The sequence below is a fragment of the Centruroides sculpturatus genome, unplaced genomic scaffold, assembly GCF_000671375.1.
Source record: "Centruroides sculpturatus isolate CEXI.00-Female unplaced genomic scaffold, Cexi_2.0 scaffold378, whole genome shotgun sequence".
NCBI lineage: Eukaryota > Metazoa > Arthropoda > Arachnida > Scorpiones > Buthidae > Centruroides > Centruroides sculpturatus.
The window spans coordinates 1-25,391 of record NW_019384693.1 but is presented as its reverse complement, the minus strand read 5'-3'; the positions used below and the strand labels follow the sequence as shown (position 1 = coordinate 25,391).

The 25,391-nt window shown below is 32.1% G+C and overlaps 2 protein-coding genes across 2 annotated transcripts; one reads left to right on the top strand and one right to left on the bottom strand.

The window, feature by feature from the left end:
• Window positions 1-851: 851 nt before the first annotated feature.
• On the bottom strand, window positions 852-14,678 carry LOC111627375 (procollagen-lysine,2-oxoglutarate 5-dioxygenase 3-like). The gene is made up of 8 exons (XM_023370937.1): window positions 14,674-14,678; window positions 13,337-13,475; window positions 11,874-11,987; window positions 10,296-10,364; window positions 8,933-9,037; window positions 6,734-6,880; window positions 1,664-1,792; window positions 852-1,337 (listed from the first exon to the last, which is right to left on the bottom strand). The coding sequence occupies exons 1-8, from the start codon at window positions 14,676-14,678 to the stop codon at window positions 1,182-1,184; spliced, it is 864 nt and encodes a 287-aa protein (XP_023226705.1). The 3' UTR covers window positions 852-1,181.
• A 3,444-nt stretch (window positions 14,679-18,122) lies between these two features.
• LOC111627374 (immunoglobulin domain-containing protein oig-4-like) lies at window positions 18,123-22,334 on the top strand. Its single transcript, XM_023370936.1, has 5 exons — window positions 18,123-18,237; window positions 18,315-18,472; window positions 18,544-18,733; window positions 20,964-21,113; window positions 21,951-22,334. The coding sequence occupies exons 3-5, from the start codon at window positions 18,557-18,559 to the stop codon at window positions 22,107-22,109; spliced, it is 486 nt and encodes a 161-aa protein (XP_023226704.1). The 5' UTR covers window positions 18,123-18,237; window positions 18,315-18,472; window positions 18,544-18,556; the 3' UTR covers window positions 22,110-22,334.
• The last annotated feature ends 3,057 nt before the right edge of the window (window positions 22,335-25,391 follow it).

The window sequence follows — 25,391 nt, the reverse complement described above, 5'->3', positions numbered from 1 at the left end:
TTGAAGTTGGATATTAGAGAGGTTGCATCCGACGTTTTCATTGCCAAAACGTGTACATCGGACATTCAGCACCGCCTTCCTGTAAGCCTAGAAGTTTGACAATGGCATTTTGAATGTCAGTGGAATCATGCTCAACATTCCCAACACACTTTTCAAACTTCTAGGCTTACAGAAAGGCAGCGCTGAACATCTGACTTACACGTTTTTTGCGATTAAAATGTCGGCAGCAACCTCTTTATTGTTCAACTTCAGAGTTGTGTCATCAGAGCAGAAGTGTGCGTCTATAACTTGACATCTAGCAGAGCAAAGCACACATAGTAGAATTCCACAAACTCTGCAGTTGTAGCACTGTAAACTGACTCATACTGTATGTATGGAACAGTTGAGTTTATAATCATATACATTTATAGATTAGAAACTCAGCTCAACTAGTGCAAAATTTTATTTGTTTGATATAATTTCTTCACTTTTATGCAGTCAGTTTACAGTCCAAGCTGCCTTATTGATTAATAAAAATGGTATCAGTACATTTATGTGGAATAGCAGCCACAGTTATCAGCCACAGTTATGGTCATGCATGGTAAGGAATGTAAGTGTTCCATCTTTTATGATTTATGATAAATTATGGAGGAGGTGTAGATTCAATTCAATCCTTAGATCCTCTACAGAAGTAGGCTGGCATCTTACCACACGGTTATCTGACCAACAAAAATTAAAAGAATAATGCTATTTCTAATATAATTTTAAAGATAATTATATAAAATATAAGTAAAAAATAAATTACAGATATGTAAATTAACTAATTTTCTTTATTCTGTATAGTTTAAAAAAAAACAGAATGTCAAAACATGGATGCCAAATATTTTTTTTTCCTAATTACTAGATTTTAATAACAATAACAGTCAAGCAATTGGAAAATAATGTATAAAACTTACAAATAATATGAATCTCACTCTTACAAATTTGGCCAAAACACAATTTCAAAAAAATATTAATATAAACATAAACAAATTGCAAATAAATCAGAGAATAGAAAAAAAAACAAGCTGCTCGTATTGCATTTGAATAATTTAAATGTATCAAAGTTGATATAAAAACGTGTTTTTTTGTACATTCTCCTTTCTAAAATTTATCAATGTTTTGTTATAAAAAACTCGAATTTCCTATTATTAATAGTAATGTTATGGATCGACAAAAGAGATCATGATGTATCGAGTTCCACTAGTGACGGGAAGTCCTTCGTGATAATGAGTGAGACGTCCCGGATGCATCAGCGACCATCCTAATTTCAATTCTGTCACGCTGCAGTTGTAACGAATGAATCTGCATCCACCACCCTAAAATATACAAAATTAATTATTTAAAAATAGCAACTCTGTAATGTTTCAAATTAAAAGTTTACAATTGAGAAGTAAACTTGATGATGCTGCAAGTCAGGTTTTAAATGTTATCACTCAACTCTGTAGTTAATCAATGTTTGAGTTTCAAATGTTTCTCATGATGTACAATAGGGCAATGACGAGAGAGTGACTCATGGCATCATCACCAAGTCTACTCTTCACAAGTAAACTTTTTATTTAATCATCCTTTAAAAGCAACTTCATAAATTGTAAGATTGCATATTTGATCAATTATATTAATTCCGAGTAAAAATCTTTCTTGCCTCGTAATCTATATGGGGCCTATTTAATGCGATGTTAATAGTATAAGTGGATGAATCGTGATGAGGACGAAGGAATGGCTGTTCTTCAGGATGATAACGCACCACAAAGTTCATTATTGCTTTAGGAGGCTGGAAATATTTTAAATGTCAGTTCATTGTGTTATAGCATATAAATTTATTTTAAGTACAAAATATATAATCTCTTATCTAAAATACAAAAGTAAACACACATTTCCTGCTCATTAAGTTCTAAATAATGATATTATTCTATTTTATTATCTTATAATATCTAGAATTTATATAAATGAAACTTTTGAGATGTTTAAATGTTCAATCTTGTTAATTAATGCAAGATACTGTGATGTCGTTCCGCGAACAGAAAACACAATATACCAATCGATTATACACATATAACACAATTCGCTTTTATTTCACTTGTTGAACTAGTTCTTTTTACATAGATACCAACTTACAGGCGATAAAAAGGTTCCCTTACACATACAACAATTAGACTTCTCGAATGGGCAAACAAAAGAAAAACGTGGTGTTCGAGTTGCAACAACGTTATGCGCGAGAAGACTTTTATCTATGGCTTAACCTACTTACAAACTATAAGGAGAAAAGTAGATAGATAATTAGGAATAGAACAAGGGGAAGAAGGAAGTACCCTAGAATATTCTGCTTGCTACATGGTCTTGGATGGGTTGCTGTTTTTGTTAATCATCCAATTTATACTGTCTTTCTCGATCTGTCCCTCTGCTTCTTAGTATACGTCTCTCGGATTTCTCATCCTTTCGATAATCTCTATTAATTCTTTGATGCGAAACCTTCAATCTCGTCCTCAAGAATGTCTAACCTCCATTCTCTGAATCCGTTGTTCGGAGCTCTAATATAAAATATACTGTAATGGAAAAAATCAGATTTGTGGAAGTGTGCTTCTTCAAGCAAACTACTCCCTTATACAATGTTAAGTGGATTTGTAACGGTGCAGTGCATTGAATAAAATCTAGCCTCATTAAATGACAGGAACTTCAATGCACCTCATTAAAGTTCCTGTCATGTATATATAGACACGAACTTGAGAGACGTGAATGTGCGCATTCACGTAAATCATGTATAATAATACATAAAGGATGTAAGCACATCTCTAANTCTTATAATATCTAGAATTTATATAAATGAAACTTTTGAGATGTTTAAATGTTCAATCTTGTTAATTAATGCAAGATACTGTGATGTTCGTAACGAGTTGATATGTCGTTCCGCAAACAGAAAAGACGATATATCAATCAATTATACACATATAATACAATTCGCTTTTATTTCACTTGTTGAACTAGTTCTGTTTACATAGATCCCAACTTACAGGTGATAAAAAAGGTTCCCTTACACATACAACAATTAGACTTCTCGAATGGGCAAACAAAAGAAAAACGTGGTGTTCGAGTTGCAACGTTATGCGCGAGAAGACTTTTATCTATGGCTTAACCTACTTACAAACTATACGGAGAAAAGTAGATAGATAATTAGGAATAGAACAAGGGGAAGAAGGAAGTACCCTGGAATATTCTGCTTACTACATGGTCTTGGATGGGATGCTGTTTTTGTTAATCATCCAATTTCTACTGTCTTTCTCAATCTGTCCCTCTGCTTCTTAGTATACGTCTCTCGGATTTCTCATCCTTTCGATAATCTCTATTAATTCTTTGATGCGAAACCTTCAATCTCGTCCTCAAGAATGTCTAACCTCCATTCTCTGAATCCGTTGTTCGGAGCTCACTTCAGACTGACCTCTCTTGCCGAAATCGCTCTTCCGACAACCTTTCTTCCCATTTCTCCCTCCCTGGGGTCTCCTTACTTTCTTTGTTTTTGGACATTACTTTCCCAAAAAGGTGGTCCCACCCAAGGGTGATAGGGATTAAGAAATTCCTCAAACAGTAAAGACAAAGGGTCAAAGGAAATCTTAAATCTAAGAGGAAAAAAAATATTACTATAACTATAGTATAATATGGCCGACGGCCACAATACTATGCTATTTAGTTTGCATCAGAATGCCACACCAGCAGATTGGCATAAAAAGTATCAATAACTGGTATGTAGTACCAGCAGCTGCAAAATAAAGACAATTTTATATGTTCTGTCACCATATATGTGTACTGACAGTAATTTTTTTTAAAAAAAAAGGCACTGATTAAAAAGTACAGTCCTTTTTATTATTATAATAGAGATTACTTGCACTAAATTCATTTCAAACTATAATTTTCCGAGAGTTCCTCTCAGTAGTAGAAACACAAAGTAATAAAATGTGAGCACTCTAACATACAACAATACTGAGATACAGAAATTAAATTTATAAAGACTTAGTCTTATTCATCACATCTTAGTCTTTCAATTTTATGCAAGAAGTAAATCTTCTAAGTCTTAAATGATGACTGACAAAATAAAATGATGGTCGAATGGACGTGTCGACTCAAATTTCCATGAAGGATTGACCCAGATACGTTGAATCCTGTCAACTCACCATCTGGTAACCCCTTTTGTGGGCTGTCCAAATCCAAAATGAGAATGATTAAAGGACCCTCTTAGTCCTCAGAGTAGTCAGAAATAAAAATAAAAAACTGACAAAATAAGGAATTTTATTTAAAAGCTGTATTGTAAAAAATATGTGCTGTTCTAGTTAGTGCAGTAAAGACTCATTACAGAACTCAAAATATGGATAAATTTCAAAATTACTTGAGGAAAATTTATGTATTGTACATATTGCAATGCAATGTCTGCAGAGGTTGTAATAGTAAGTTGTAGAGATGCTTGAAAAGTCTGGAACTATAGAAGAAATTTCTTTTCAAACAATTGTGATACATGAAAGAAGTTTTGTTAGCCCACTAAGGTAAACACCTAGGAAAAAAAAGAAACACATGCAGTAGATGTTAAAAGATCAATTTATTTTTGCATTATAACTATGTACAGGATTGGTAACGGATGCCAACTCTACGACAGATACTCTGGCGGTAACCCAAAACCTGATTGACGGCTGAATAATTACAAAATATCGCAAATTGTACAAAAAAACTCAAGACTACTTATTACCCAAAAATTTCCTTATAAGTAATCCTTAAAACTAACTTACACTAAAGGAAAGTGGAAAACAGACAATAGGGATGAGAAGTATCAAAGATGGTGGACAGAATAAAATAAAGAAGCTGGGTTGTACAAATGTTTTCTACTGCCATAAGAAACCATGTGGAAACTTCCTAGAGCACAATTTACACTTCTGTCTCCTTTTCCTCAGTCCAAGAGGGTTTCTATAAATTTTTAGTCCAAGTTGTTGATCATCCATCCAATCTCGAAACTCATCAAGTTGAGACACCAATTTCAATACTGTAATGTTGGTCCAAGAAGTTCAGGAGGAGTCTCTCTTCCTCCAAATTGGCTTCACTCGTCTCTCGAGTACTTGACAACACTCCCCATTCTGTTCGTCCTCTCTCTATGAGAATCAGCCGAAAAGTGGCTCTCTCTCTCCCCATGTGTGTCTTCAGGAAACTTTGCATTCATTGTTCTGGCAATTCCAGAAAGTCGCCCTCATCTCCAAGGGGGAAGAATTAAGATTAGAAAGTTCTAGAAGGAAGAAAGAACAAAGAACAAAAGATGCTAAAGACTATGAACTAAAATTAAAATATATTATGGTGTACAGCCACATAATAAAAAAACACATACTTTTCAAAGATTAGATGCATTGTTTTTCTCTTCAACTTCTAATATTGTTGAAGATAAAATACTAAATTACATATTTTTTTGTGAGATCCCCCATACTGTTTGGTTATTCACATATTTTGTAATTGCAGAACATCAGTCAGTTTTATGGATGACTGACAAACTTCAGCCACATATATAAGGGCTTTTCTCAACACAAGGCACGACTGTTCCAGAAGTGAACAGAGAGAACACACATTTTTTTAAAAACTAAATTTAATTAATGTACATTGTGGAAGTTTATATTTGTGTAACCCATGAGTAATAATATAACAGATTATCCAAAACAGAAGCAAAGAGATTTATGTGTTTAGGATGACTTGGAAGATTGGACAAGCTCTGTTAAATTCTGGAGTGGGAATACAAAGTTTTACTCAGATATAACTTATCCCCCTTTTCTGGATGCAGACTTCATTTTACAATAAAAAATGGAGAGGATTAACGAAAATAAATGAGGATCCATGAAGACCGATGCTTGATTGTTCAAACCTCTGAATCGTTTCTTAAAGATCCCCCCTAAATACCTTCCAAGAATGCTTTTTGGTGAACAGTTGATTCACTTCAATAATAAATTGGATCCTTGAAATGTCACTAAAAAGTTTATGAGGATATCCAGAACTGGCTTTTCTGTCCAGAGAAGTATTTCCATCTATATCTTCTCGCTCTTTCAAATTACATTTATTATCTTGGTTGTATCAATAGTAGGATAGTGTTATAATTATTACTATTAAACAAAATATCCATTAATTGATCAACATATATACATGATTTTTACTTTTTACAGTTCATATTCACCCTCTGGCAAGACAAAATTTTCTTTCCTGACTAAACAACTATAGTCATATTTATTTTTCTAACATTTTGTATTGCCACAAGTCAGGTAAACTTCCAATCTCTGATACACAAAAATTCCTCAGTATTGTGTCAAGGGCAATCTCACAGTTGACATCTGCCAAATACAAAGGAATAAGGTATTTGTCTGCAAAAATACCCAAAGTTTGAAAGGAATGTAAACATATTCTTTAAAATTAAATTATTTCTATGATTCTGGACTTTACGAACACATACAAAATGAAAATAATGAAATAGAGATATTATAATTAATACCATATACGTAGTAACTATTGTTCAAACAAAACTACACTTGTATATATTTTTAACTTAATAAAAAAGCAAACTAATAATCTAGAATTGTTGTTATAAAATTACTTTGTAAGCTCATTCTTGGGCTTATGTAAATGAATACATTTCAAGTTAAGATTTCAGAAAATAGTTACAATTATTTAAATTTAATATTGAATGAAATAAAGTAATACTCACGTCATGAAAATAACCAACAAATATTTTTTCCTGTACCGGCCGTATGTATTCCCGTAGAAAATAAAGCCAATGTTGTTCGAGCCCTACTTGATTCATGTGAATATCTCTGGTTGGCACATTTTCGTATCCTCCAGCCAATCTTGGATCCTTTAGTTTCAAATATAAATTTAAGTAACGAAAAAGATATATACAATATAGAATTACAATAATCAATAATTCTGGTAATAAATAAGTTTAAATAATAAATTTTATTTATTAAAAAAATTATTTATTATTAGAGATCCTAAGATTGACATTTATGAAGACAGGAGTTGAAGAANTAGATGCCAGTTTTTTCCACGGAAAGTCATCCAAGGAGGAAACTCTTGGCAAATCGCCCAAGTGTCGAGTTACCTATCCCATCAAACCAGAACATTTAACACCGCCATATCATTTTTAATCAAGTTTTTATATATACAATATAGAATTACAATAATCAATAATTCTGGTAATAAATAAGTTTAAATAATAAATTTTATTTATTAAAAAAATTATTTATTATTAGAGATCCTAAGATTGACATTTATGAAGACAGGAGTTGAAGAATAATAATAAGAGCAGTTTTATCTACATAAAAAGGGATGAGATTAAGGTAAAAGCATGATGGAAATAGGATAAGCTTTGAAATAATTGGCTATATCTAAGAATCCCTGGAAGGAACACCTGCAACACTATATGTATTCATTTTCATTTGTCATTGTCACACAGATTTTTTTTTTATACAATAGCAGATAATATGGGCTAGATGGAATGTCTACTTCATGAAAAATAACTAAGTGGGTGTGTCGACATTTTTTACATAACTTTTAAATTTATATTTACTTTCTACTTCTTTATTATTACAGTAGAGCCTCGAAAACACGGCCTAATGTGGACCGAAGGGTGGCCGAATTTGTGAAAATGCCAGGTTNTCTTAGCAAATCGCCCAAGTGTCGAGTTACCTATCCCATCAAACCAGAACATTTAACACCGCGTAACATGCAGAGAAGACCTTCAACTTTTATTTATTTTTTTTTGTAATATGCAGAGAAGACCTTCAACTTTTATTTATTTACTTTTTTATTTTAAAGACAACATTTTTTACATAACTTTTAAATTTATATTTACTTTCTACTTCTTTATTATTACAGTAGAGCCTCGAAAACACGGCCTAATGTGGACCGAAGGGTGGCCGAATTTGTGAAAATGCCAGGTTATCGGGAATGGGGTTAAAAAAGAATAAGTATGAGTGTTTCCTCAGAAAATATTGTACTGTACTTGTATGTATTGTTTGCTTGAGAATACAACGAGAATAAACTGCCCAAATACCCTTAAACAAAGGAAAAGTACATCCTTTATGAAGGCATAGAGCCTTTACTACATGAAAATGAAAATTAATGAATACACTGTGTACAGTAATTTACCTGATAAGACAGACCTCAGAAAAATACTTTGAGGCATAAAGCTGTCTATAATGAAAATTAATTAACTAAGGATTTTTTTGCCCTACCAAGGTGTGGCCGAGTTATCCAGAGTGCCGGGTTATCGAGTGCCGGGTTATCGAGGCTCTACTGTATTATTTTTTATACGAAAACTAGCAAGTGTTTGCATGGGACCACATCCATTTAAAGGTGGTAGACGTCCTTAAACTTTAACCCCTATTTTCTGATCATGGTAGATTGTTTTTCTAAAACCATATGTTTGAATTGCTCTATACTTGAAGATCAAACCAATATTTGTTTACTAGGAGAAGAAAATCTATTCTACTCAAAACTGAATATTTATTATGGTACCACTTTGCTTTTTACACTTCCTGACGTAAATAATAAAATCATTATTGGAAATAGGGTTACTTTTTGAGTTGTTGTGAAGGTAATTCACAGTTCGGTTTAATTAATTAAGTAAAATTTTTCTTTGTTTTACCATGTGAAAATTAATGTTGCAACAATGATGTTTTGCCATAGCAATGGCAAATTTGCTTTATCAATGTTTGCTTTAAAGCAAGTTGACTGTGAAATGATACGAATAATAATATCTTTAATTCTTGGATGCCCTTAATGAAAGCTATCTGATTAATCAAATAAATAGGTCAATACCTTCTAACAAATACATTGAAAATAATATGTTTGTCTTTAGTTGTAATTATTCATTAACAATGTTTTAATCTAAACATATACTTACTTTATTTGTACCATCAGACCATTGTCCAAAGTTTTCCATTTCCGCAATCAAATGCTTGCAAAATGTAGGTGTAACGACAGGAAACCAGTAAACGTCAGGGCACGGCTGTTAGAAAGTTAACATTAATTATATAAAAATCACAATATATTCTTATGAAAATTTAATTAACTTATTTTTATACATATATTCATATTGAAAATATAATATATAAAAAAAAAAACTAAATACCAAAATTATAGTTTTATTCTATATATAGAATGAAAAAAGAATGCAGCACACTGGATTGACTACAAATAGTGTATTGATTGCCATGATCTTACAGGAAAGTAATGAATACTAGTTCTAGATCATACTAACTTATATTATGACTTTTTATTTTTGGAGAAACTTAAAGGCCAAGTGTACTAAGTGAAGTACAGAACTTGGTTTGATTTGTTGAGATATGGCAACACAACACATGGAAAATCTGCGATGGTAGATGCTTTCCAGGAGGACTCCCTATAGGAAATTGGCCTCTATTTAGGTGTTAGACATATGAAGAAAATTCAAAAAGCTATATGAGGCTAGCCTGTTTATCTGGCACAAACCTGTGACCACCAGGATAACTACCAACGTTTGGTGGTTATATCCACTCTACCACTGGTGATCAAATCACAAAATATGAGCTTACAAATATGCTGTACCAAAATGCTTACAGGTAGTATGACATTGAATGTGCCATATATACCTGCCATTGCTCTTGGATACTGAAGCTTCAAAAACAATTAAGACTAGTCTAACCTAGTGATTCTCAAAGTGTAGTCCATGCCAGATGTACTCAGACCTAGTCATTTTAACAACAGGCACCTGTATACTGTTTAGACAGAGGAAAGAACATTTTTGTACGTCATGTATCTTTTATGTTAAGTTATTGAAAAGACAAAATATTTTGATACATATCTAAGTTGTATTAGCAGACTAAAAATAGACAGGGACATAAATGATCCATGATTTATCTGTGACTTGATTTAAGTGGCCTGTAGATCAGAATAACTTTGAGAACCACTAGTCTAATCTACTTTATATACCCAAGAGAAGACAAAATATAATTAAGTATAAATAATTATTTTGATTTATATCTCTTTAGGAATGTGAGTAATAGAAAAATGCAGACTCTGCATCATCTTTCAGAAAAACACGAGTGAAAAATGGTGTAACTCAAACCTATATCTATTGCCTTTTGTAAATTTTTTCTGAAGAATGCTACAGAAGTTATATTTTTATACTATTGCTGCAGTGCATTTCATTGTTTTAGTTATCTATTATTAATTATATCAAATAAATTTTTAAAGTAACCAGTTAATAAATAAAAAAACTATTTTACCATCTCAACTTGATAATCATCTTTCAGTACTTTTGAGTAATTTTCATGAATATATCTTCGTTCCCAATCCTGTATTTAAAAATAAAGAATGCATATTAGAAAATATTACAATATAATCTTACAAAAAATATTTTTTGATATTAATTAAAATTAGCCTTAATATAGTCAAATTACTCAATGGTTTAGATTTATATTTATATCAATATCAGATATAATTAAATGTAACTTTATTTACTAAGAATTTCAGTAAAAAATAAGTGAGAATTTATTTATTTTGCATAATTATCAAATGCACGACAGCAAAAAATGTCCACCCCACTTATTTAAAAAAAAAATAACCAAGTGTAATAATATACTGTAATAAAAACCAAGAATCGCGGTTCCTTGAAATACTAAAACTAAACTTCCAATACAAGAATGTACAGTAGAAACTCAATTTAATATTTTTCAAAAATGGTTGAAAAAATACTTTAAATTACAGAATATATAAAATCCAAATATTCTTAAAAAGATGCCATAACAAACAAATACATTTGTATATGCATTCCGAATGGATAAAGTGAAGAAAACATGTATATTACCAATATAAATGCTTCCATGAAAATATTCATTTCATAAAATATAACATACAATGTTCAACAATTGGCATCTCGAGAGATATTTCATACAATTTTACACGAAAACTATTAAGCTGTGTTACCATAATGCCACAATGTTTGGATTTGTAGCTGCACATGAATACTGTATCTGGACCACAGAATCTACAGTGATAATGACATATTTTGGAAATTCACTTGATATTGCTACTTGCTATACCAATCTCTGAATCTAGAAATAGTTGCCAAAATACCAAAACAATAAAATGTGGTGTCCTCTCATCAGCGCCGTAACTAGCCTTTTATGCGCCCGGTGCGAGCTTCTGTAACTACGCCCCAAAACTTAGTCCAGGTCATTTCTGCCTGTGCCTGGGCACCACTGGCACCGCCCTAGTTACGGCACTGCCTCTCATTATTACAGGCTGATAAAAAAATCTTGATAATTTGTCAAACTTTTATAAGTTAAACTAATTCACATAAACAAGGTAGAGAAAAATCTACTACAATTTGCAACAAAGATACTGCAACTGTAGCCTATTTTATCAGTAACAGACATGAGAGAGAGGAAGAAAAAGAGATGGAAATAAAGAATGGAATAGATCAGTGTTTTTCAACCTCTGGGTCGCAACCCCCAAGGGGGTCGCAAAGCCATACATGGGGGGTCGCGGGTAAAAGAAAAAGATAAGTGTTTGTAGGTCCTACACTACAATAAAAAAAACTACAATTTCAGTAAGAAGAAGTTCAAAAGAAAATTAAATACGTAGTTTTTAAAATCACTGTAGTTTTAATATGGCCCTGGGGGGTTGCCAGAATTTTTTAACTTTCAAAAGGGTCGCATATTCAAGAAGGTTGAAAAACACTGGAATAGATGATAGTAAAAAGTATACAGAAGGAAAGTTCATCAAGCTCAACTTGTATCATGTACATTTACACAGACAGTAAAATGAGAATTAAAGATTTATAAACAAAGTTTCATACTTACAATTTGATTGGTATATATTTCATACAATTCATTATGAACATGAGAAGTGTCAAAAGATTCACTGTTTATAAGATGACCAAAATCTTCCATGTTACTAATGTACATAAATATTCCCTAGAAGAAAAATATATTATTACATGACTGAAACATTTACACTTATGAATCTTGTTAATTATTCTGTAGATTCTTTAACTGGAATATAATTTAATTCATTTATTATTACATAAATTATTCTGATTTTAAAGTATTTATAATACATTTAAAATTTAAAACAAAAACTACCCTATGATACAATAATTCATAAAAAATAATAGAATAAGTAATTTAATTAGTCTAATTGTAAATACTATGGATGAGCATCAGTGAATGTTTAACTTGGCACAAAAAAAAACATAAAACTCAGAGCTGTTGAGAAAGAAATAAAGAAAAATAAGTGTGTTTTTATGGTTATACAGCAAGAAGCAGTTTGGGAAAAGTTCATAAATCAAATAAAGAGATTGTCCATAAACTATGTACAGTAGAATCTCGTTCTAATGGATCACTTAGGCCACTGAAAATTATCCATGGTTCTGAGAATCTGTTATATTGTTATATTGCAAACAATGGATTTCCTGCACACCGAGGAAAATATCCCTTATTTGATCCCTACATATAAGAAATGCCTGTATGAAATTATTCAGTCTTTCGAGATCTCTATCCATTTTTCTATAAAAACATGTATGTTATAGATCATATATTATGCAGTACACATGTACAACAAAGTTGATGGAAAGTGTATATACTGTAAGCACAAAAAGAGGCAAATTATGCCCATTAGCACTTTGCTTTACATCATGATTTGTTAAAAAACTCCCCCCTTGGTTTGTTTTGATGTCATTTTTCTATGTATTGAATACAACAACTGCTTGATATTAGCAATATTGTGTACAGTATAGTCCATTTGTTTATACCAAACCTCATCAGGAAGATCTTCATGACTTGGAGACTCGATGGCCTCACTAAATTTTGGCACTATACTTGGACTAGTGTCAGAATGTTCATTAAGTAGTTCCTATTCAATCGTATCAACTGGCTCTCTTTCTGTACTATTTTTCAATTGTACATATCCCAGATGAAACAATGCACCATCAAACTCTACAAATTCCTGTAAACACCCAAATATTAACTAAATTAGCAAATAGCATTGTACTTTTTATGTCACTGCTTTGTATGTTAATTGTAATTAATAAAATAGTGTAACATTTGGTACCCTGCACTTTGTATAATTCCTTAGTACAATTAAAGGGGTTGATCAAGATTATGCATTATGTAATTTTGGAAGTGGTATGTGCAACAGTGTTACGGAGCATTACAGGATGGTAAAATGATAGTTGAAAAGTATAAAAAATAAATGGATGATTCCTTATATCTAAATTTAGAGCAAAAATATGTAACATTAATAAAAAACACAAAAATTTGCTTACATTGTCTCTTAAATTTTTGCAGAATGCCATGTCGGGATCCAACAATCCACTTATGAATGAAGGAAATTTTTCTCTAGATTTAAGTAGTAATCCATTTATCAAATAGGCTTGTGATATGTATGGTACATTCCACAGACCCCTGTAAAATTAAATTATTATTAAATAGTATTAAAAAAATAGTGCTTGCTATTCGTTTTAATCTCTACTTTTCCAAATAACATAAGTTAATATCAGACTGCGACAGATCTGAGCTGGACTGATCACAGATGTGGAGACTCCATTAAGCTTGTCAACTCCTGAAGACTTGATTGAGCTGCAATTTGTATACCTATAAATTCCCACTGTCATCTGCCTATCTGTCCTTCCTTAATCTCGAGAACAATGTTAGATAGATAGATAGTTAGTTAGTTAGATACGAGTTAGTTAGGTAGACAAGACTAGAAATGGAAAGCTTTGGGGCAGAAGGCTCCGATTAACTGTATATGAACTTATATTATAACTGTATATCCGGTCTAGACAAGAAGTCACATGAATTCAATTCAAAATTTTCCCCAGAAGGGAGTGACATAGATGACTGACTCGACTTTGTTGTTATCAGAAAAAGTACGATGCACAGAGGCAAGACACTACTAATTTGAGATTGAGAGCATATATTTTAAATTAAATAAATTAATAATATGATTAAAAATTTCAGCCTAAAATCGTGACAATGTCACATTAAATTTTGGCACAGGTTTTATTGTATAATACATAGAAACTCTTGCATCACAATTTCAAGTTTCTACTGTAGCTACACACCTCCGTCTGCATCCATACCATTTGTTAAAGTAGTCTTGACAACTAGTTTTGTGTAATATCTTTATGAGGTGTAATTGCTGCTGTTTCCATCTGTGTGCTGATTTAAACCTTTCAATTTAGGAAACAGCTAAGTATTTGAGGGCAAGATCAAAAAATAGAGCGACTGAAGAAGCATTGTTATGCATTTCTTTGTGAGATATCCATTAACTAGGAGTAAATGATAGAAATCAAATGTGGAAGCTAGAGCAAAAAAGTTGTTAAAGCCATCACAAAAAGTGGTTTTCAGGACTGTTTTGACAAGATGCTGGCAAAAACGTGTAGCTGAAGAAGGAGCTTATTTTGAAGATGGTCTTTTTGCAAATATCTGTATTATTAAAATAACAAAAATTACATTAAAGTTTAGTTTATTTTTGATCACTTATCACACAAAGTTGAATGAAAAAAGGAGAAAAGGATAAATTTGGGAGTTGAAAAATTTCCAATTTTTTTCCAAATTTTGGAAGTCTCTTGGCAAATTGGGAGCAATTGCAACTCTATACCTCATCCTCTCTCAAAACTAAACTATGAATAAAATCAATAAAACAAATAAAACAGACATTTTTTTTTATAATTTACTAAAAGGAGAATTAAAGATAATTAATGATTAGAGAAACAAATATCTGCAATTTACTATTCCAAATACAGTATAATTATTTGATACTTGATACATGAATAAAAAAAGTATGAAAAGATGGCTAGATAGCCAATTGGTTATGGTGGCAGCCTACTACTCTGGAGGACCTGAGATTGAATCCAGAGGGGGTTGAAAAATTCCCAAAAATTTTTCAGGGGGTGATCTGACCATATATGTCAGTCCCTGTCCCTCACCACCCGGCCGCCCCACTGTGTGTCTGGCCGAACCCATAATGGGCTTAATGAGACCCTCTTTGTGCCCACAGGGCAGAACCCTGCATTAATTTAATGTGTTGATGAACTCATTCATCATCATAACATATACAGAAAGTATCAGAATGATGTTTTAAAAATTTGGAGGATTGTAGAGGATGAAATTCTGAACACTTTGATATAAAGAACCTATAGCTGGAAATGTGATATAAAGTTTCTGCAGCACTTTGCATGTTCTATGCAGTCAGTATGCTGAATGAAACAGCAAATTACAGTATTTATGACAAGTTTTATTGACAAAATAGTAGAGTACAATCAAACTAAACATTGAATCAGTGGCTGTACTACTTTAGAGTAAATGTTGAATGTGACGACCACCAACTTCGTTACATAATGTGCAATGACAAACTATGTTTTGTCAGTCCCTCTGTAAGATGCCATGCTCCCCTCTGATGGTATTAAATGCGTAAAGATGGCTCCTTAAGCTCATGAACTGTTCCTACAGGTGTTGTGTACACAAGGGACTCATGTTGACTAGCTGTGTGTTTACAGCACAGCGCCGGTGAATGCAAGGGGTGACCTGAAGGATGACAGGCACTAAGTTCACAACATCCTGTACACAAGCTCAGTTAGACCACTGTAGTTGTGTGTTTACAGTCTTCCATCCGCAGCAATAACATGACGTCAATGGACGGAAGGGTAGCTACCAAAGTGAAGGGCAGTCAAGCACTTCCTACCGCTGTAGACACTTTAGTTCAAATTTCCAGTTATAGGTTCCTTATATCAAAACATTCAAAATTTCATCCTCTATAATCCCCCAAATTTTTAAAACGCCATTCTGATACACCCTGTATAAACCTGTGAGAAGTGGAACCTCCTTACGACAGAAGCTCGTGTAAGCTAAAGAAATTGCATTCATTTCTGCATTGTTGTCAAAATTTTTCCACAAAATAACCTGTCTAAAACGGAACCTGAGTAATCCGGACAAAAAGCTATATACTTTATATGTTATACCTTTGTTATTAATTTGTATTGATTAGAATCCATAGATATACAGCAGAGGTTGCAAACTAGCGGTCCGTCAAGTCTCTTGGACCTGGAAGATCTCTTGGACACTGGTCCACCAGTGGCCAAGAGATCTTCATTCCCTGAACACTGGGAGTTCGGTCGTGGGTTCGTGCCTCGCTCCGACGGGCTGGCCACATGGAGTTTTCTGGTTTACTCCATGTCTGTAATGCCTAAATAGGGGCCAGTTTCCCTTAAAAAGACCTCCCAGAAGGCATCCCCCTAGGCAGATCGCCCAAGTGTTGCGTTGCCATAACTAAACAAACAAACAAACAAGCCGTCAAGTCTTCATATCAGGCCCTTGGCCTTGACGATTTCTAAAAAATCCAGCAACGAATTGCTTAACTTTTCCGGCAACATTTGGTGGCGCTATCTGTTACGATATTTTATTACTAAAACCTTTTTATATTTTTAACTATTATAAAATGGCAAAAGGCTGAATTTTCAGAATAGGGATGGGTTTTATAAAAAATTGTAAATGATAATAACTAGTAAAATCGTCATTACGTCCGACCCTACTGGAGATACACACGATCCTCTTTATCTCTCTCCCCCGTCGACCTTTAACCACCAAAACTTAATGGCATCAATCCTCCTAATACACAAACCGCCCTGAAAAATTTCGACAAAAAGCACAGGAGTAATTAAGCTTCAAAGAAGGCGCTATTCACCCCGTGTGCCCATACACACTAACATCAATACATACAGAAGAAATCCCCGAATTTTTTTTTTTTTTTTTTTTTTTTGTATTTCTCGACGTTTCAAGATGTCCCGAGCCCAAAAAATCTCTTCCCCATTACTTCAAGAACCTCTGACATTGAAGAAATGACTAATTTACCCGCAACAAATTACTATTGCTACTTAAGTAACTGGAGACTATGCTTCCTACTCTATTTATATTCGATTTCGGTAGAAACTTCGGAAAATATTTTCTGTTTCCGTCTAAATTTACTCTGTATTCTATGTATTTGTGTTTTGGCCCAAGTCCATTTCGATTTTAAAGCAGCAAAAGGACTTATCTGCTTTGTCAATGGATTAACATGTTAAAAAATAAAAACATTACGGAAAATTTTGATTATTTCGTCGTTAATTATGACCAAGACAGACAAACGGAGCTACTTTTACAGTGTCGAATTTCAACAAGTAAACGACCCAAAATAGCGCCCAAGGGACGAGTTTCATGCTTCATCAACGAGCTAACCACATGGGGATTTCCGGGTACTCTTCAGGTGTCTAACACCTAAAATAGATGCCAGTTTTTTCCACGGAAAGTCATCCAAGGAGGAAACTCTTGGCAAATCGCCCAAGTGTCGAGTTACCTATCCCATCAAACCAGAACATTTAACACCGCGTAATATGCAGAGAAGACCTTCAACTTTTATTTATTTACTTTTTTATTTTAAAGACACACGAAAATGTGCGCACACTAGCGCTATATTATAATTAAGCTTATAGCCTACAAGTGCGTTATTAGATTCATTCATACGGATCAATAATATTAATTCTAAACGATATTAAGGCTAACTTATCAATAGCTTCTATGAAGAACAGGAGGAGCCACGTTTAAGGCCAATTCTTGGCCTAAATAGAAGAAATATTGCTGTATTTTCTTCTAACAACAAACTAATTATTTATTTTCTAGGCTCTAAATGGCCTTAAGTTTTATACCCGATTTAGGTCACGTAACGTGTGGCCTAATAATCATTTAACAGAAAGAATTTTGTCTCTAACAATAAAAATTTTAAAGCTTCCACATTGATTTAACGATTACCTACAAAATTTTTATTAAAATATCAAGGAAATGTTTAATTAACATTAAACCTAAATTCTTAAATACAATTAAACAAATACATTAAGAATTTTATCACAAAAATTTCACACTAATCCTATACATTTGCACGTTGTGGTGCATCGTATATTAACAATTTACGTATTTTTTAAATTAAATTAGATAATATTTACAGCAGTTTTGTCCGTAAAATCAATTTTACTAGGAAATTGGTTAGATTTAATGTTATTAAATCAATAATAACGGTCTGCAGCTTTGCTCGAAATGAATTACACGAGTAGATCAATAGGAACGGGATCGGGAGGAGGAGTAAGCAATTCTTCTCTACCTCTTAACTAAATGCTGCATGCATCTAGACGTTCAGGTAAGTTTATAATACGATTTCTCCTCAAATCTCAAAGGATATTTTAATAATTAAACGAAATTCTTGTATCACTAAAGCTTAAAAACTATATGTGGATGGGTTAAGTTACCCAAATCAAACGTCGAATCTATACTCGTCCTTTCAAGACCGGGGTCTATCGATTATTTCTGTTAACAGCACTCCAGAAATTTCTGCAGCTCACCGTTATAACTAAATTAAGAATCTTCTACACCAGGTTACTGTTTAATTGGCAATCAGATCGAAGGAATTGACTACTTTAATCATTTTTCCTCTTATTTCTTACAGGTATAAGGATATAATGACCCGCTACACGGTGTTGATTTTGCTGTGTATGATATTAGTGATGCATCTAGCTATCATCGGTGATGCAGCCAGAGGTAAATCACGGAAGAGAACGAAAGGGAGTAAAAAGGGCTCTCCTAGATTCATTTTCTACACGCATCCCCGTCGGAAAGAATACTATGACAATCCTAATGTAAGTTTCCGTATCTTTATTCATGTGATTGATTATGCACCTCACTAGTTGCAAGGTGCTCTTAAGTAATCAATAACAAAAACACGCATCAGGACAGATGTAAGATTCTGTCCTGATTTATTCTGTCCTGGGTTTATAACGGCAATCACGTAGATTTCCTCACGACGAATTAATTATGTAGAAAAAATAGCTTTTGGCTAACGTAATAATAAATTTCCAGAATATAAAGTGAATTCATAAACATCAAATGGGCTTTCTTATATATGTTAATAATAGAAAAATGCTATTGATTCTATTTAGCACCTAATTGCGGTGTTAATCGTTGCAAAATGGAAGATTGGAGAAGATCCATCTTGCTGTTTTCTCAATTTTCTTTACGTTATATATATAATTAAACGTATAGATTTTGATTAAAAACCTATTGTTTAATTAATAATTTACATGAGATAGAAAACTTCACAAATTCAATTAATTAATTAATTATTTAACTTCAAATCAATATCGTTCAGATATTACTTAAAGATCTGAAGTAAACACAACATTGGCATTTCTTCACTGAATCTATTATGAAGTTAACAGGGGCTAATTTATTGGATGTTGTTAATTTCATAATGGGATTTATAGAATGAGCGCAATGTGAAGAAGCCCTCCTGTGAGAACTTTCTATGGTAAAGTTATAAACGTGAAGAAAACCCAGAAAACTTTACGTGAGCAAAGCACAAACCCCTCAATCAATTAACGGTATTTCGAAATATAAACTGAGAAACTCAAAATTCCTCTTGTAAAAGATTAATGTTCCGAAATTCAAAGTTTCCCAAATGTTTTAGAGGTTAAAGGTTAATAAATAAGTATTTAGTTTTGCTTCGTGGGAGACTGCAACAACACCTTTAACAAATCTTGTCATCATTTTAACTTTTGGAGGACGATGTGATAAATACATGATACAATATTTTCTTGATCATCCCTTTGTTAGAAATTTATAAAGTACTAAATTCATTACTCAACATTTGTATCTGAATATTAATTTAATGAGTCGAGGGATGACGGGCAGCACAAATTCTCCTTTCCTGAACAGGGATCCGGGTTCGAATTCCATTCGGACTCTCGCAGTTTTCCGATATTGCGGATGGGACTAACTTTTTTCTTTATCCTTTCTCCATGACAGTTGACTTCCTAATGGATTGAGCTTAATTGTAAAGGGTACGAATGAGATAGTGGTCTTACACATTAATTGGTTTGTTGGTTCCTTCCAAAAAAAAATTTTTATCTGTTCTTTTAATTAGATTTTTCATTTACTAATCGTAAAAATATGTCACAGTTTCACGCTATTAGGTTACGATTAGACAGATTAGAACCTGAGTTAATGCCAGAATTTTTTACAGGCATTTTTCTTTCCTGCTGTGTTGTAGGATCGATTACATATTGGATTAATGGAATATGGTTAAGCAATCTACTACGGGGGATGGCTTTTTCTATAGACAACTGGGCCCTATTTATATGTTAGACAGATGAAGGAAACCCAGAAAACTCAATGCTGCCAGCCTATTGAGAAGGTGATAACACATAATCCACTACCAGTGTTTAGTGGTTTTATCTACAGCACTTGGCAACTGATGGACCATAACATGAATGCATCTATATGATCCATTTCACTTGTTACATTTCATCTACATCATCAAATTAATAAAATCATTATGATTTTGAATTTTTTAGGCTATATAATAGTTTCATTCAAATTTATTGGATCTTTTCCAATCATAACCATCAGAATACAATGTATGTTTCCACATTGTAAGATATAAGAATATAAGATTGCATCTAAAAATAGTTGCCTGGATATATACAGAAACTTCTACATTGTTTATCAATCTGCTGATGCAAGACACCAATACACTATAGTTTATACGGTTAGATTCTTCACAGTTATAAACTCAATCCTATTATCCTTGGTTGAAGAATAGTATCTGGACAGGAATACACTTAAAAAATAATCATAAGAATTTTCTATGCATGGCTGAAATTAATCTTTTGAAACATTAAAAATATCTTTATAGAATTCTGAATCAATAGTATCAAATTTGTCCAACACATTTATCTTATCTTACTATAATCATAATGTTAAATGTTTGCAGTTAAGAATTGGCATCTAAACTAAATGTAAATACAATGCTTCTCAAACATATTTACTCTATTAACATGAAATAAAAAAGTATGTTTTGTCTTTGTACAGGGTGCTCAAATAACTAAAGCATCTCATTTTGATTACGAGTTTTTACTTGGACATAAAATTGTTTTCATATGTGAAGCGAAAGGAGATCCACAACCAAGAATTAACTGGTTTAAGGATGACATCGAACTCTATGCACATCCTTTTATAAAGGTAAATTACGTATTATTTAAACATATTCTAAAAATAATAAATACATATCATTTTTAATCAAGTGTTTATATATACAATATAGGATAAATTAAGATATTTTTATCTTAGAATCTAAAACAACCCCTTAATTAAAGGAGCAACTAGACTCTCTGTCATCTGGGATTAACTAAGATCCCAGTGCCATGTCTTGTTCCAGAGTTGTGGAATGTTGATGACATGTGATGAATCAATCATCACCAGTCTAGCTCCAGCCATACATATCCTTTCCTCTCAGTGCTCCCTTACCTAGCATCAGTAAATTATCCAAATAATATTCCTAAATATATTCCTAAATAATTCAAATAATTACATCTCTCTCCTAAGTACCAGGTAAGGGCAACCCTCTAAGCTGGTACTTGAGGCATATGTCCTGTCTATTCTCCTAATTGCATCCCTGAAGGAAACTAAGAAAAATATCAGAAATGCTCATTCCTTATATAAATTGTAACTTCAATGTTTTTGAAATTTAATATTTGCTCTACTTTTAGATTGTAACACATGGACCAGATTTAATTTATATTTGCTCCAATCCTAAGTTATAAAATATAAGTAACACTTCTTCTCCACTAAATAAAAATAAATAAAATCAGAATGCCTTAATCTATAGCTTACATGTAAATCTGTTCTTAGTAACACATCTGTGTTACCAAAAGACAAATTAAGGTAAACTTTACTTGTTGAAAAGTATCTGCTCCTGTAAAGCAATTTAATTGACTAATTTATTACATTTAGGATTACAAGAAGTTATGTTGAATATAATTTAATATAATTTAATTATTGACATATAATGTATTGCAGATTACGGAATGGCAGCTGAAACCCAAACACATCAAAAGCAAATTAGAGATAACACCAGCTCGTCAGATGGATTCGGGGATGTACGAATGTCAAGCCAATAATAAATACTCAATCGACAGTAGAAGTTTTAAAGCAGATTTCAGTACAATTAGTAAATAAATCAATTTAATGAAATTAACTTCTGGTATGTAATTAGAAGAACAAAGAATATGAATACTGTATTTCTTTGCATTTTTTAAAAAGAAATCTGTATTAAATAACTATTAATATCATGTGCATTTTAAATTATAAAAATAATTTTTGCTTCTATGTGGAAAAAGTCATATGAATATATCAAACATAATGTTTCAATTATATATTACTGCACATTTTAAAATATTATAAAGTATATTTTACCGATATATAATGTTTTAATTAAATTAAATGAGATAAATTTAATAATAATTATGTAATCTTTTGTAGGAAATATTATTTTTACATTAAAAATATTGATTTGATTTGATTATTTATATATAGGCATTATCATAAACAAAAGGGAAAACAATATCTACTAAAATTTTTTTATCCATATAAAAGTTTATAGTAAAATAATTTATACTAATGCAGTTGTATTAATAACAATATTGCTCTAATTTAAATGAAAGAAATACAATATCAAATTAATAAATAAGCATCTGAATTTAATGAATCAATCAGATCCTTGCAGAATTCTATTATTATTATTAGTTTTTAAATTAAAGTATGAATTTTTCTTGTAATAGTTATGATTTGCACATATTGTACCAATAATATCAGCTATAAAAATCCATGGTGGATAAATTTTCCAATGATGTAACTAAAGCAGAAGTTTTATGAATTAAATCTTATGAAAAATAAAATCTGTTTTCAATATCTATCTTCTATACCCACAACATGTTTACAAACAATTGACAATATTAGATTAAATAATAATGTTACAAATGTGCTTTCACTGGAGTCGCACATCAAAAATTCTGACTATTCCAACATTTCTCGTCCATCATCGGAGCCTAATTACAAAAAGCAAACACACCGAATTTCTTATCAAACAGTACTTCATATAGGAACATCTCTCTTTAAATTTATGCATTCCTTCTTCTACACAATGCTTCTTCTTACCTTTCATGATCTAAATTAGTTTAAATTACATTCTCCTTGTAGGAAATCAACTACTTTTATATTTCTCTTGCTTATCCTTCCTTACTAGTCATATGGAAATGACTAGTAAGGAAGTATTTAGTACAACTAGTAAGCTGACAACCAAGACCAACCAATTTAGTTGGAATTTAGATATTATAGTATGTGTTGATACATTAAATAGTAAATACTGTAGATGCATATAGAATTTCTAACATAATAGACATTTTCTACATTATAAATCAATTTTATTTAAATGAAGTTACACTATTACATTTCACTTGGTTATAATTTTAGAAAGGAAGCTAATCTGTTATTTCAGTAACAATTTATCTTCTCGATTAGTTTTAAAAGTCAGTATTGATTGGAAATAAAGATATAAGATATAGCTAATGACAAAATCTTAGTTACAGTTATAGATAGAGAGGTATTGGTTTGTCAAGAAAGCTGCTCTAACAGGAATCCTATTAAAACTGCTTTGAGAGGTGGTGTAAATCGGAGTAGAAACAAATAGATTAACAAAGAAACATTCTATGCATTTATTTTTATTTATTTTAAATGGCTAAAGAGGCCAAATACATGCCTCTCTGTGACTACAAGTGTTCAGTAATTTTATCCACTGAGCTACTTGTGGTGGGTGTGATTCTATTAACTATTCAATGCAACGACAATTTTACTATTAACTCCATTTGTATGATGTAATAAATTAATTTAACAAGCGTGCCCATCAATGACAAAGCGCATAAAACTACTAAATACTAAAAGTGGGTCCCGTGCTGCATCAACGTGCAGTTTTCTGGGTACTCTTTACGTGTCTAACACCTAAAATAGAAGCCAGTTTTTCCCATGGAAAGTCATCCAAGGAGGAAACTCTTCGCAAATCGCCCAAGTGTCGAGTTACCTATCCCATCAAACCAGAACATTTAACACCGCGTAACATGCACAGAAGACCTTCAAATTTTATTTATTTTTTTTTTATTTTAAAGACACACGAAAATGTGCACACACTAGTGCTATATTATAATTAAGCTTATAACCTACAAGTGCGTTATTAGATTCATTCATACAGATCAATAACATTAATTCTAAACGACTTTAAACTTAACTTATCAATAGCTTCTATGAAGAACAGGAGGAGCCACGTTTAAGGCCAATTTCTGGCCTAAATAGAAGAAATATTGCTGTATTTTCTTCTAACAACAAACTAATTATTTATTTTCAAGGCCCTAAATGGCCTTTGTTTAAGTTTTATACCCGATTTAGGTCACGTAACGTGTGGCCTAATAATCATTTAAGAGAAAGAATTTTGTCTCTAACAATAACAATTTTAAAACTTCCACATTGATTTAACGATTACCTACAAAATTTTTATTAAATTATTAAGGAAATGTTTAATTAACATTAAACCTAAATTCTTAAGAACAATTAAACAAACACATTAAGAATTTTATCACAAAAATTTCACACTAATCCTATACATTTGCACGTTGTGGTGCATCGTATATTAACAATTTACGTATTTTTTTAAATTAAATTAGATAATATTTACAGCATTTTGTCCGTAAAATCCGTTTTACTAGGTAATTGGGTAGATTTAATGTTATCAAATCAATAATAACGGTCTGCAGCTTTGCTCGAAATGAATTACACGAGTAGATCAATAGGAACGGGATCGGGAGGAGGAGTAAGCAATTCTTCTCTACCTCTTAACTAAATGCTGCATGCATCTAGACGTTCAGGTAAGTTTATAATACGATTTCTCCTCAAATCTCAAAGGATATTTTAATAATTAAACGAAATTCGTGCATCACTAAAGCTTAAAAACTATATGTGGATGGGTTAAGTTACCCAAATCAAACGTCGAATCTATATTCATCCTGTCAAGACCGGGGTCTATCGATTATTTCTGTTAACGGCACTCCAGAAATTTCTGCAGCTCACCGTTATAACTAAATTAAGAATCTTCTACACCAGATTACTGTTTAATTGGCAATCAGATCGAAGAAATTGACTACTTTAATCATTTTTTCCCTTATTTCTTACAGGTATAAGGATATAATGACCCGCTACACGGTGTTGATTTTGCTGTGTGTGATATTAGTGATGCATCTAGCTATCATCGGTGATGCAGCCAGAGTTAAATCACGGAAGAGAACGAAAGGGAGTAGAAAGGGCTCTCCTAGATTCATTTTCTACACGCATCCCCGTCGGAAGGAATACTATGACAATCCTAATGTAAGTTTCCGTATCTTTATTTTAATCATGTGTTCGATAATGCTATGTACT